This window comes from Neoarius graeffei, chromosome 4, assembly GCF_027579695.1.
Source record: "Neoarius graeffei isolate fNeoGra1 chromosome 4, fNeoGra1.pri, whole genome shotgun sequence".
NCBI lineage: Eukaryota > Metazoa > Chordata > Actinopteri > Siluriformes > Ariidae > Neoarius > Neoarius graeffei.
In genome coordinates, this window is record NC_083572.1 from 41,322,839 (window position 1) to 41,337,417 (window position 14,579).

Consider the following 14,579-nt stretch of genomic DNA (forward strand, 5'->3'; position numbering starts at 1 on the left):
GCGTGTAGTGCCACGTGTGGCTCGGGTGCACAATGCACCTTGCACAATAGCCCGATTTCACTTGTGCATGTAGGATTGGATTTCTCTGGCACCCCTGCTGGGACCCTTTGCTCGATTACCAACAGCAGCTCGATTTGGACGTGCATGTAAACGTAGTCAGTGAGATACGCGAATACGCTGTGCTGAGCTCTAGCTGGCGTCTCATTGGACAACGTCACTGTGACATCCACCTTCCTGATTCGCTGGCGTTGGTCATGTGACGCGACTGCTGAAAAACGGCGCGGACTTCCGCCTTGTATCACCTTTCATTAAAGAGTATAAAAGTATGAAAATACTGCAAATACTGATGCAAATACTGCCCATTGTGTAGTTATGATTGTCTTTAGGCTTGCCATCCTTCCACTTGCAAGTGGTAAGTGATATGCGCACAGCGGCTCAGTCCCGAATCACAGCTTGTGCACTTCACTCGCACGCTCTGTGAGCTGCGCAGGGCCGGAGTGCGCACCCTCCAGAGGGCACTCGCTGTTCAGGGCGGAGTGATTTGGAGCGCAGGATGCCTGCGGAGCCGAGCGTATCCGTGTATTGGCGTTGCTGTGTGCACGGCTAACGGTTTTAGTGTAAACGCGAATCGTTTTAAGAACGTTAATCTGATGATCCGCTGATTCGACGTAATGTAAACGTAGCCTATGTGTCAGCCCTGTGATGACCTGGCGACTTGTCCAGGGTGTACCCCGCCTTTCACCCGTAGTCAGCTGGGATAGGCTCCAGCTTGCCTGCGACCCTGTAGAAGGATAAAACGGCTAGAGATAATGAGATGAGATATTATTAATATCTCAACCCGCATTATGGCACAGCAGTCTGGTTTTGCCTGAGTTTGTGAGAGAAAAGAAGAAAAAAAAAAAGTGAGAAAGCTAGTTATATAGGCAAATGTTACTTCTTTCATTTGTTTGTTATAATAAAACTTTTTTTTTTAATCTGCTTCATTCTTATAATCTCAACCCGCATTGTGGCACAGCAGTCTGGTTTTGTTTTATTGAGCGAGTTTGTGAGAGAAAAGAAACCCGAGAAAGCTAGAGCTACGTATATAGACAAAATGCTACTTTTCATTTGTTTTTTTAATTATAATCTGCTTCAATATTATTATTAATATCTCAACCCACGGGCGGCACGGTGGTGTAGTGGTTAGCGCTGTCGCCTCACAGCAAGAAGGTCCTGGGTTCGAGCCCCGGGGCCGGCGAGGGCCTTTCTGTGTGGAGTTTGCATGTTCTCCCCGTGTCCGCGTGGGTTTCCTCCGGGTGCTCCGGTTTCCCCCACAGTCCAAAGACATGCAGGTTAGGTTAACTGGTGACTCTAAATTGACCGTAGGTGTGAGTGTGAATGGTTGTCTGTGTCTATGTGTCAGCCCTGTGATGACCTGGCGACTTGTCCAGGGTGTACCCCGCCTTTCGCCCGTAGTCAGCTGGGATAGGCTCCAGCTTGCCTGCGACCCTGTAGAAGGATAAAGCGGCTAGAGATAATGAGATGAGATGAGATCTCAACCCACATTGTGGCACAGCAGTCGGGTTTTGCCTTTTAGAGTTCGTGAGAGAAAAGAAAAAAAAAACTGACAAAGCTAGACAGACAAGTGCTACTTCTTTCATTTGTTTGTTTTAAAAAAAAAAACTTATAACCTGCTTCAATATTATTATCATCTCAACCCGCATTGTGGCACAGCAGTCTGGTTTTGCCCAAGTTTGTGAGAGAAAAGAAAAAAAAACTGAGAAAGCTAGTTACATAGACACATGTTACTTCTTTCATTTGTTTGCTTTAAAAAAAAAAATTATAACCTGCTTCAATATTATTATCTCAACCCGCATTGTGGCAGAGGTCTGGTTTTGCCTAAGTTTGTGAAAGAAAAGAAAAACTGAGAAAGCTAGTTACATAGACAAATGTTACTTCTTTCACTTGTTTGTTATAATAAAACTTTTTTTTTTAATCTCCATTCTTATCTCAACCCGCATTGTGGCACAGCAGTCTGGTTTTTGCCTTTTATTGAGTTTGTGAGAGAAAAGTAAAAAAAAAAACCTGAGAAAGCTAGACAGACAAGTGTTACTTCTTTCATTTGTTTAAAAAAAAAAAGTTTTATTCTGGAAACGACAAAAGCTGCTTCATTATTATCTCAACCCGCATTGTGGCACAGCAACCTGGCTTTGAGTTTGTGAGAGAAAAGGAAAAAAACTGAGAAAGCTAGAGATATACAGACAAGTGTTACTTCTTTCATTTGTTTGTTATAATAAAACTTTTTTTTTTTTTAATCTCCATTCTTATTATCTCAACCCGTATTGTGGCACAGCAGTCTGGTTTTTGCCTTTTGAGTTTGTGAGAGAAAAGTAAAAAAAAAAAAAAAAAACTGAGAAAGCTAGACAGACAAGTGTTACTTCTTTCATTTGTTTAAAAAAAAAAGTTTTATTCTGGAAACGACAAAGCTGCTTCATTTATTATCTCAACCCGCATTGTGGCACAGCAACCTGGCTTTGAGTTTGTGAGAGAAAAGAAAAAAAAAGTGAGAAAGCTAGTTACATAGAAAAATGTTACTTCTTTCATTTGTTTGTTATAATAAAACTTTTTTTTTTTTTTAATCTCCTTCATTCTTATTATCTCAACCCGCATTGTGGCACAGCAGTCTGGTTTTTGCCTTTTGAGTTTGTGAGAGAAAAGTAAAAAAAAAAAAAAAAAAACTGAGAAAGCTAGACAGACAAGTGTTACTTCTTTCATTTGTTTAAAAAAAAAAGTTTTATTCTGGAAACGACAAAGCTGCTTCATTTATTATCTCAACCCGCATTGTGGCACAGCAACCTGGCTTTGAGTTTGTGAGAGAAAAGAAAAAAAAAAGTGAGAAAGCTAGTTACATAGAAAAATGTTACTTCTTTCATTTGTTTGTTATAATAAAACTTTTTTTTTTTTTTTAATCTCCTTCATTCTTATTATCTCAACCCGCATTGTGGCACAGCAGTCTGGTTTTTGCCTTCTGAGTTTGTGAGGGAAAAGTAAAAAAAAAAAAACCTGAGAAAGCTAGACAGACAAGTGTTACTTCTTTCATTTGTTAAAAAAAAAAAAAAGTTTTATTCTGGAAACGACAAAGCTGCTTCATTTATTATTATCTCAACCCGCATTGTGGCACAGCAACCTGGCTTTGAGTTTGAGAGAAAAGAAAAAAAAAACTGAGAAAGCTAGAGATATACTGACAAGTGTTACTACTTTCATTTGCTAAAAAACAAAAACACTTTTTATATAAAATTACAATTTATCCAGCTGAGTTGAGAGAGTTAACCCCCCTCCCCCTCTGTGTGTGATGGTTTGACTGAGGCCAATTTGGGCAAAACAGTCATAAACACGAAGTGAAAGTAGTTACTGAACTTTACCTCCTGCCAAAAGGATTAAAACGAAGCTCTGAAATGTTTAATTTGCCAGAAAAAAATTAAAAGAAAATAAGAAGCGCAACCTTCGGAAGCGTCGCGCAGCTCCTGGTGAGCGAGTCGATGCGCGCGCTGTACTCGGTGAACTTCCTCTGGTAGCGCAGCGCCGTTATCTGCAGCGCGCTGTGCGCGGAGGAGAGCTGCGCCAGGAGGGATTTCTCGCGCTTGCTCGCGCGCCCCGCCTGCCTCTTCCACTCGCTCTCCAGGCTGCTGACTCGGGCCTGCAGCGCGCTGCTGTGCGCCTTGAGCGCGCGCACGCAGCAGTGTCCGTCCACGTAGCGCTCGCGGTGCGTCAGGCCGAGCCCGCAGCCCTGCTCGCACGCGCCAGCCGGCCGGTACTCGCAGGCGTCGCGCATGTGCAAGTGCACGTCCTTGAGGTTGAGCACCTGGCTGCAGCCGTCGTTGCGGCAGCGCGCCGGGGCGAACTCACACGTCTCTGCGTGCTCGGAGAGCTGCTGGAGCTTGACGACTTGGCGGCAGCCCCGCGCGTGATGCTCGCAGCGGATATCCAGCTTGAGCACGAGGCTCTTGAGCGGCGGAACATGGTGCAGCTCCTGGGCCGACACGCGCCGCCGGCACTGCGCCGGACAGCTGCGCTGCTGCGCCACCCACGGCAACACGCACGCCGCGCAGAAGACGTGGCCGCACGGCGTTGTGAGAGGCTCCTCCAGCACTTTGTGGCAGAGGTTACACTTCAGGTCCGGGTCCACGACGCCGCTAAACCGCTCCAACTCAAAGCCCATGGTTTGGTTTCAAATACAAAAAGCACAGCGGACTCGGGCATCGAACCTCTCCGCACCGCTTCTCTCTGAACAACAAACTCATTGCCTGAAACTTTGTAACTAGGGGGCGGTGTGAGGGGAACCCTGCTCTGCTCTACCGTAACGAGTCTAAGAGCGGCGCATAAGCTCTCATTCTATCACTGGCTGAGGACAAAATATAAAGTAACACACAAACATTACGGGGCGGTACGGTGGTGTTAGCGCTGTCGCCTCACAGCAAGAAGGTCCTGGGTTCGAGCCCCGTGGCCGGCGAGGGCCTTTCTGTGTGGAGTTTGCATGTTCTCCCCGTGTCCGTGTGGGTTTCCTCCGGGTGCTCCGGTTTCCCCCACAGTCCAAAGACATGCAGGTTAGGTTAACTGGTGACTCTAAATTGAGCGTAGGTGTGAATGTGAGTGTGAATGGTTGTCTGTGTCTATTTGTCAGCCCTGTGATGACCTGGCGACTTGTCCAGGGTGTACCCCACCTTTCAGCTTGCCTGCAACCCTGTAAAACAGGATAAAGCGGCTAGAGATAATGAGATGACACAAACATTACAGCACTAATCAGAAGCTATACCTCTTAAAGTGCATATCCTGGACCGTTATTTTATATATATATATATATATATATATACACTAGTGCATCTCAAAAAATTAGAATATTGTGAAAAAGTTCAATATTTTCCATCAGTTATTTAAGAAAGTGAAAATGTTATATATTATAGACTCCCTTTCTGTGCGGAGTTTGCATGTTCTCCCCGTGTCCGTGTGGGTTTCCTCCGGGTGCTCCGGTTTCCCCCACAGTCCAAAGACATGCAGGTTAGGTTAACTGGTGACTCTAAATTGACCGTAGGTGTGAATGTGAGTGTGAATGGTTGTCTGTGTCTATGTGTCAGCCCTGTGATGACCTGGCGACTTGTCCAGGGCCTTTTGCCCGTAGTCAGCTGGGATAGGCTCCAGCTTGCCTGCGACCCTGTAGAAGGATAAAGCGGCTAGAGATAATGAGATGAGATGAGATTTCGAGTTTGAGTAAAACAGTATGAACACAGTGTATCTCTCAGTCTAGTTCAGTACACACAACCACAATCATGGGGAAGACTGCTGACTTGACTGTTGTCCAGAAGATGATCACTGATGCCCTCCACAAGGAGGCTAAGCCACAAAAGGTCACTGCTGAAAAGGGTGGCTGGAAAAGGTGCACAAGCAACAGGGATGGCTGCAGTCTTGAGAGGATTGTCAAGAAAAGTTGATTCAAGAGCTTGGGAGAGCTTCACAAGGAGTGGACTGAGGCTGGTGTCAGTGTATCAAGACCCATCACGAACAGACGTCTTCAAGAAAGGGGATACAACTTTCACATTCCTAATATCAAGCTACTCCTGAGCCAGAGACAATGTCAGAAGTGAGTTTGTCTCTGAGTACACTCAATACTTAGAACTCACTCATTCTAGTGAGTTCTAAGGAGAGAAAGAAATGGACTGTTGCTCAGTGGTCCAAAGTCCTCTTTTCAGATGAAAGTACACTTTGCATTTAATTTGGAAATCACGGTTCTAGAGTCTGGAGGAAGAGTGGAGAGGCACAGAATCCAAGGTGTTTGAAGCCCAGTGTGAAGTTTCCACAGTCTGTGATGATTTGGGGTGCCATGTCATCTGCTGGTGTTGGTCCACTGTATTTTATCAAGTCCAAAGTCAACACAGCCATCTACCAGGAGATTTTAGAGCACTTCATACTTCCATCTGCTGACGAGCTTTTTGGAGGTGCTGATTTCCTTTTCCAGCAGGACTTAGCACCTACCCACAGTGCCAAAACTACTACCAAATGGTTTGCTGACCATGATATTACTGTGTTTGATTGGCCAGCCAACTTGCCTGACCTGAACCCCATAAAGAATCTATGGGGAATTGTCAAGAGGAAGATGAGAAACACCCGACCCAAAAATACAGATACGCTGAAGGCCACTATCAAAGCAACCTGGGCTTCAATAACACCTCAGCAGTGCCACAGACTGATCACCTCCATGTCACACCGCATTGATACAGTAATTCATGGTAAAGGAGCCCCAACCAAGTATTGAGTGTATAAATGAATATACTTTTCAGAAGTTGGACATTTCTGTATTATAAATCCTTTTTTTGATTGATCTTTGGGAATATTCTAATAATTTGAGATACTGGATTTCTGATTTTCATGAGCTATAAGCCATAATCTTCAAAATTAAAACAAAAAAGGCTTTAAATAATTCACTTTACATGTAATGAATATAGAATATATGAAAGTTTACCTTTTTGAATTAAATTATGAAAAAAGGAACTTTTTCATTGTATTCTAATTTTTTGAGATGCACTAGTATACAACCCCGATTCCAAAAAAGTTGGGACAAAGTACAAATTGTAAATAAAAACGGAATGCAATAATTTACAAATCTCAAAACCTGATATTGTATTCACAATAGAACATAGACAACATATCAAATGTCGAAAGTGAGACATTTTGAAATTGCATGCCAAATATTGGCTCATTTGAAATTTAATGACAGCAACACATCTCAAAAAAGTTGGGACAGGGGCAATAAGAGGCTGGAAAAGTTAAAGGTACAAAAAAGGAACAGCTGGAGGACCAAATTGCAACTCATTAGGTCAATTGGCAATAGGTCATTAACATGACTGGGTATAAAAAGAGCATCTTGTAGTGGCAGCGGCTCTCAGAAGTAAAGATGGGAAGAGGATCACCAATCCCCCTAATTCTGCGCCGACAAATAGTGGAGCAATATCAGAAAGGAGTTTGACAGTGTAAAATTGCAAAGAGTTTGAACATATCATCATCTACAGTGCATAATATCATCAAAAGATTCAGAGAATCTGGAAGAATCTCTGTGCGTAAGGGTCAAGGCTGGAAAATCATACCGGGTGCCCGTGATCTTCGGGCCCTTAGACGGCACTGCATCACATACAGGCATGCTTCTGTATTGGAAATCACAAAATGGGCTCAGGAATATTTCCAGAGAACATTATCTGTGAACACAATTCACCGTGCCATCCGCCGTTGCCAGCTAAAACTCTATAGTTCAAAGAAGAAGCCGTATCTAAACATGATCCAGAAGCGCAGACATCTTCTCTGGGCCAAGGCTCATTTAAAATGGACTGTGGCAAAGTGGAAAACTGTTCTGTGGTCAGACGAATCAAAATGTGAAGTTCTTTATGGAAATCAGGGACGCCGTGTCATTCGGAATAAAGAGGAGAAGGACGACCCAAGTTGTTATCAGCGCTCAGTTCAGAAGCCTGCATCTTTGATGGTATGGGGTTGCATTAGTGCATGTGGCATGGGCAGCTTACACATCTGGAAAGACACCAATGCTGAAAGGTATATCCAGGTTCTAGAGCAACATATGCTCCCATCCAGACGACGTCTCTTTCAGGGAAGACCTTGCATTTTCCAACATGACAATGCCAAACCACATACTGCATCAATTACAGCATCATGGCTGCGTAGAAGAAGGGTCCGGGTACTGAACTGGCCAGCCTGCAGTCCAGATCTTTCACCCATAGAAAACATTTGGCGCATCATAAAATGGAAGATACGACAAAAAAGACCTAAGACAGTTGAGCAACTAGAATCCTACATTAGACAAGAATGGGTTAACATTCCTATCCCTAAACTTGAGCAACTTGTCTCCTCAGTCCCCAGACGTTTACAGACTGTTGTAAAGAGAAAAGGGGATGTCCCACAGTGGTAAACATGGCCTTGTCCCAACTTTTTTGAGATGTGTTGTCGTCATGAAATTTAAAATCACCGACTGTAAGTTTTCTCTTTAAATGATACATTTTCTCAGTTTAAAAATTTGATATGTCATCTATGTTCTATTCTGAATAAAATATGGAATTTTGAAACTTCCACATCATTGCATTCCGTTTTTATTTACAATTTGTACTTTGTCCCAACTTTTTTGGAATCGGGGTTGTAGACGGTATATATATATATATATATATATATATATATATATATATATATATATATATATATATATGAAAGTACAGGTAGTCATCGACTTACGACTGCGTTTGGTTATGACTGACCGGTCGTAAACCGATCTGGTCGTAAGTTGGCCTATATTAAATGAACGTAAGTATATTGTGATGTGTAATGATATTGTAATCATCTTAAAGTCTTATTTTATCAACATTTTCTTATTTCATTACCTTGGCTCATTATTTGGTTTAAGTCAAACATTGCATACTACACTGCGTACAGTACAATTCGTTTAATATGTGCAAAACAAAAAATATGAAATACAGGTGTGAAAAATAGAAAACATTTTAGTTTGAAACATACCAAAATACAAATGTAAAACAATACAAAATACAAAATTTAGTGACTGCTGGCATCACTGGTGCGTGGCTGCGGGTCGTCTACGTCATCATCAGCTGTTGCAGCGCTCGGGCTGGCGGGAGGATTTGCTCGTTTCATAAACCAGGAGCTGGGGCGGAAACTGTTGTACGTGGCGAGAGGCTGGATGCTGGGCGGGGCCAGGAGCTGGGGCGGAAACTGTTGTATGTGGCGAGAGGTTGGATGCTGGGCGGGGCCAGGAGCTGGGGCGGAAACTGTCGTACGCTCAGCTAGCTCAGCTGGGAAACACTTGCCAGTCATAACCAGACGGTCGTAAAGTCAATCGGTTGTAAGTTGCATAGGTCATAAGTCGATGAGTACCTGTATGTCCCTTTACACACTCATGCAGAAGGGTAATTTTGCACAAGGCTATCTATCTACAGCAGAAAAAAATAAAATAACAAAACACGCCTGGAAAAATCCCAACGGAGTCTGGAACCAGATTCGTGACGTCACCTGCGGAAGCGCCAGCAGGCTGCGCAAGCTTGCACGGTTTCAGTGCACAGCCTGTGTAGACCAAGTTTAGCAGCTAGCGATTTTGCATTGAAATATGGAATTGTCACCTGAGCGCAATGTTACTTCACCTTTGGATGAAGAATATAATGAGATGTCAGAATTATTTCTTACTCTGGCAACAGTCAACTTGTGAATTACCGATTTTCTTGGTCTTTTTCTCAGCTCTGCTTTGGTCCTCGGCTTCCGGGTGCCTTGCACGAAGCGCTATCATTTCTCTCTCATTGTCCGGTCTTTTGGGAAATGATGAGTACTAATCCCATCATGATTGGTGTTGCTACACCCTCCTACGATACATCTGTTAACCATTTTAATAATTACATGATAACGTTGAAGAAATTTGCAGAAAGCCACCAGGTCGTTTTCTCATAAACAAACCAGTGCTGACGTAGGATTCAGAGTGAGGCGTCCCACACACGACGTCACGAAAATCAATGTTTCCCGGGAAATCCAAATGCCAAGTTTTTTCAGAGGCGGACCAATTTGCCTCAAATAGCTTGATTTCAACTGAATTTTTCTGGTATTGCGCAAGGTAAAAAATTGCACAAAATGCAAAATGTGACAGATATTTGACCAAAGTTTAATATAAAATGGGAGAATTACATTGATCTTGCTCCTGAATTTACCCGTGATATGCACTTTAAAGGTTTTCAATTTATGCACATTTGAAACTTTATATGTGAAAAAACCCCTCTGTAATTTTCTTCTGCTCCCAAGAAGTATTGTTAAGTATAGGTAATCGTATGGGGCCGAGTAAAATTAAGGATTAATTTCATGAGTGATTTCAAAGTTTTGAAAATTCAAAAATTTAAAAACTTTGAAATCACGAGTGAAATTGATCCTTAATTTTACAAGGAACCATACAATTACTTGTTTATAATATATAGGGCCAAATTCATACTTCAGAAGCCATTCAAGTTCACAACATTTGTCATTCAGGTTTTCTGAACCAATCAGGCCGCAAGACTATCTTGCACATTTGAATCAGTTTCTCAAGCATCTTTCATCATGACACGGCGACACAACACGAGGATTTGAAAGTGGTTTACAAAATTTTTTTGGAACTTCTTTACAAAAGCCATTTTGCTGACAAAATTTGCTAATTTTTGTAACTGTAACCAAGCAACGAACTAGCCAATAGCATTTCAGAAATACAGCCCCATGTTAAGGAAAAAAGCCCTACTTGATTGACCAATCAGAATTGAGTAATTTGGCCCTATGTATTATAATTAGTAATAATTAAAATAAGTTAGTGCGGTCTGGCAGCGGGGGCGTGGTCTAGCATCGGTCTGTGACAGGAGGGCGGAGTCGGGGAAGTTAAGTGGCAGAATCACTACACCTGTTGTTAATTGATGTGTTTGTGTGTCTTCCCAGTGACCGCGCCCTTCTTAAGGAGAGAAAGTGAGAGCAGAGGGACTCTCTCCACAACCAGACAGCTGATGTGTGTGCGTGTGTCTGAGTGTGTGTTTGCAGCTGAAAAGTGCAAATAAAAGAGAGTTTCGTGAAAACAGTTCTGTCCTGCCGTCCTTCTGTGCTCCACCCACCTACATGGACTGCTACACGCGGATAGCGGTGAATTTCTGCTCGGCAATTTTCGTGACCACTCAGCGCATGACATCATTCAAGACAAACAAACTGCTTGAGTTGAGTCCACTTCTGTTTACTTGCATTGCCATTCGGCTTGAGTGCAGACGTGTGTTCTGGAATTTCCAAAGAAAAACCATGCCTTATTGTTGTGCAGTGAACTGTAACAACGGGACCGGTTCAGGAAGAAGTTTTTACCTTTTTTCGAGAGAGGAGAAGAGGCAGAGAGAGTGGATTGTGCACGTGAAGCGAGAGGGTTGGCTTTTTTCGAAAGTGGAGATGAGGCGGAGAGAGTGGATTGGGCACGTGAAGCGAGAAGGTTAGCTTTTTCTGGAAGAGGAGATGAGGCGGAGAGAGTGGATTGGGCACGTGAAGCGAGAAGGTTAGCTTTTTCTGGAAGAGGAGATGAGGCGGAGAGAGTGGATTGGGCGCGTGAAGCGAGAGGGTTGGCTTTTTCCGAAAGAGGAGAAGAGGCGGAGAGAGCGGATTGTGCGCGTGAAGCGAGAGGGTTGGCAGCCGGGTAAATACACCACTCTGTGCTCCGATCACTTCGACAACAATTCATTTTTGAAGAATCCCCATCTGTTGGAGAGTTTAGGTGTCAGTGTCGGACAGAGAAGGCTCAAACCTGACGCTGTTCCAACAAAATTCGAACACAAAATCAAGCAGTCAAAGAATAAATGGACCAGCAATGCTCAAGCAAAAAGGAAAAGATTGGAGGTAAACATTTTTACTTTTTTCATTTAAATGCTTGGTAGTTGAAAAAAATCATTGATAGACGAGATATGTCAGGCCCAATATATTGACACTGGGAAATGCTGCGGATGGCAGGCTAATGTGGCCTACCGGCGCACTGTCAAGTAATCGTTACCTATATCCACTCGGGAAGGTGGTTTAATTATTCTTCAAAAGGGCTCTTATTTAGTATTATGATGAAAGTAAGAATTTATCATAACTGTCGCTGTCCAATTCCGAGGCTGCAAGGTCAAACCAGGGAGCCGCGTTCACCGATTGCTTCGCAACGGCCATAGGTTCATACATATATGGTTTCACCTCTCGATATTCAATTTGGAGAGTTCCTACTTCAAAATCGCTATCACTTTCAGACATTTTACACAACCTCTCACGACCAAAGACCGTACACATGTGCTCAGTTCACAAGTAAACACAGAACTGCTCCCAGTCTGTTTGCCTTGAATGACGTCACGATGGCGGCCCCCTGGTGGTAAAAGTGCGCGTAAGTGAGATGTAAACAAACCTTCGGAACTTGTGCAAACCAGTATATTTTAACCGTTTTATTCAATTTTAGGTTGCAAATTAGACACCAGGAAGATTGAATTCACTTTTTGGGTCGTTCTTCTAGACAATAAAGTTGATATTCTATGTTCCACCTATGATATTCTATGACCCTTGCCTATGACCTTTAAAGAAGATATGCAGAGCCTTTATTTTTAAAAAAAATTCTGAGTGGATAGTATCTCCATCTTTGACTCTTGTATGCTACCTAAATGGGAATAATTTTTTTTCGCTGTCTGGTTTCCATCAAATTGTGTGCTCTGACTGGCTTGCGAGCGGTCCAGAATCCTACGATCCAGACCCCGGTTATGGACCTTTGGCGACTCGCTCGTTCACAACAACAAACATAGTAGCAATTTTTTGTCGAAATGTATTTTCTCATTTCTCAGGAGAATACCATTAATTTTACAGCATGGATAGTGATAACAACAGTGTTCACAACAAAAGCGAGTTTTACTACCCTGATGACGATGAAATAAAAGAAAACATTTTAGGAGAAAGCCGAAAACCTGTAACGGTTGATAACGCCGAACAAAAACATGGCTGAATCCTGAATGACTCAATTTTGTATAAATAGAGGACTACATACATGGCAAAATGTAGTCTTTTTCCTGCCATGGAAGTGCACTTGTATACTGAGGAGGAAGCCATTTGCATTACAGCCGTGAATGAGGATTCAAAATGCTGGCTTGCCTTGGCTTTGTTTCCCCTTTTGGGCGCTCTCGTTTTCTGTTAGAATTTGGTAAAGAAAAAAATATATATATTACTTACCAGCTTAAGTTTGATCCGTATCGTGAAATACTGTGACCTCAGCCTTGAAAATACTGACCTCGGACCAGAGGCCTCAGTCAGTATTTTCAAGACCTCGGTCACGGTATTTCATGATACTGACCTCCCAGATGGTAAATATATATATATTTTTTTCTGAGAGTTAAAATCAACCGCAAAGTTAGCATTCGAGCTGCCAGCCAGCCCTGAGTGCATGATGTCACAGCGTTAACCGGTTTTAAGGCCGAGGCCTTTTATAGCTATAGACCAAAAAGTCATCCATCCATTCCATCCATTATCTGTAGCCGCTTTATCCTGTTCTACAGGGTCGCAGGCAAGCTGGAGCCTATCCCAGCTAACTATGGGTGAGAGGCGGGGTACACCCTGGACAAGTCACCAGGTCATCACAGGGCTGACACATAGACACAGACAACCATTCACATTCACACCTACGGTCAATTTAGAGTCACCAATTAGCCTAACCTGCATGTCTTTGGACTGTGGGGGAAACCAGAGCACCCGGAGGAAACCCACGTGGATACAGGGAAAACATGCAAACTCCACACAGAAAGGCCCTCGTCGGCTGCTGGGCTCAAACCCAGGACCTTCTTGCTATGAGGTGACAGTGCTAACCACTACACCACTGTGCCGCACGACCAAAGTGATATAAATAAAAATTTATGGTGAAAGTAAAAAATACTGTTACCGACTTGCTCAACTAAGACTGATTTGACTTCACTGATTGTGGGTTGACTCTCATTAAAACAGGATAGGGTGTTATAACTTATGCAACATACATGTACAGTGGTGCTTGAAAGTTTGTGAACCCTTTAAAATCTTCTATATTTCTGCATAAATATGACCTAAAACATCATCAGATTTTCACACAAGTCCTAAAAGTAGATAAAGAGAACCCAGTTTAAAAAATGAGACAAAAATATTATACTTGGTCATTTATTTATTGAGGAAAATGATCCAATGTTACATATGTGTGAGTGGCAAAAGTATGTGAACCTTTGCTTTCAGTATCTGGTGTGACCCCCTTGTGCAGCAATAACTGTAACTAAACATTTCTGGTACCTGTTGATCAGTCCTGCACACCGGCTTGGAGGAATTTTAGCCCATTCCTCCATACAGAACAGCTTCAGCTCTGGGATGTTGGTGGGTTTCCTCACATGAACTGCTCGCTTCAGGTCCTTCCACAACATTTCGATTGGATTAAGGTCAGGACTTTGACTTGGCCATTCCAAAACATTAACTTTATTCTTCTTTAACCATTCTTTGGTAGAACAGCTTGTGTGCTTAGGGTCGTTGTCTTTCTATATGACCCACCTTCTCTTGAGATTCAGTTCAGGGACAGATGTCCTGACCTTTTCCTTTAGAATTCACTTGTATAATTCAGAATTCATTGTTCCATCAATGATGGCAAGCCATCCTGGCCCAGATACAGCAAAACAGGCCCAAACCATGATACTACCACCACCATGTTTCACAGATGGGATAAGGTTCTTATGCTGGAATGCAGTGGTTTCCTTTCTCCAAACATAACGCTTCTCATTTAAACCAAAAAGTTCTATTTTGGTCTCATCCGTCCACAAAACATTTTTCCAATAGCTTTCTGGCTTGTCCACGTGATCTTTAGCAAACTGCAGATGAGCAGCAATGTTCTTTTGGAGAGCAGTGGCTTTCTCCTTGCAACCCTGCCATGCACACCATTGTTGTTCAGTGTTCTCCTGATGGTGGACTCATGAACATTAACATTAGCCAATGTGAGAGAGGCCTTCAGTTGCTTAGAAGTTACCCTGGGGTCCTTTGTGACCTCG

At 42.9% G+C, this 14,579-nt stretch overlaps 1 protein-coding gene across 2 annotated transcripts in view; it reads right to left on the bottom strand.

The window, feature by feature from the left end:
- Positions 1–4,276, bottom strand: part of pdzrn3b (PDZ domain containing RING finger 3b) — a 268,429-nt gene extending 264,153 nt beyond the window's left edge. For both annotated transcript variants that reach the window (XM_060919259.1, XM_060919258.1), the window contains exon 1: positions 3,482–4,276. In XM_060919259.1, coding sequence (XP_060775242.1) covers positions 3,482–4,198 — 717 coding nt within the window. In that variant the 5' untranslated portion in view covers positions 4,199–4,276. The remainder of the gene's footprint in view (positions 1–3,481) is intronic.
- Between the last annotated feature and the right edge of the window lie 10,303 nt (positions 4,277–14,579).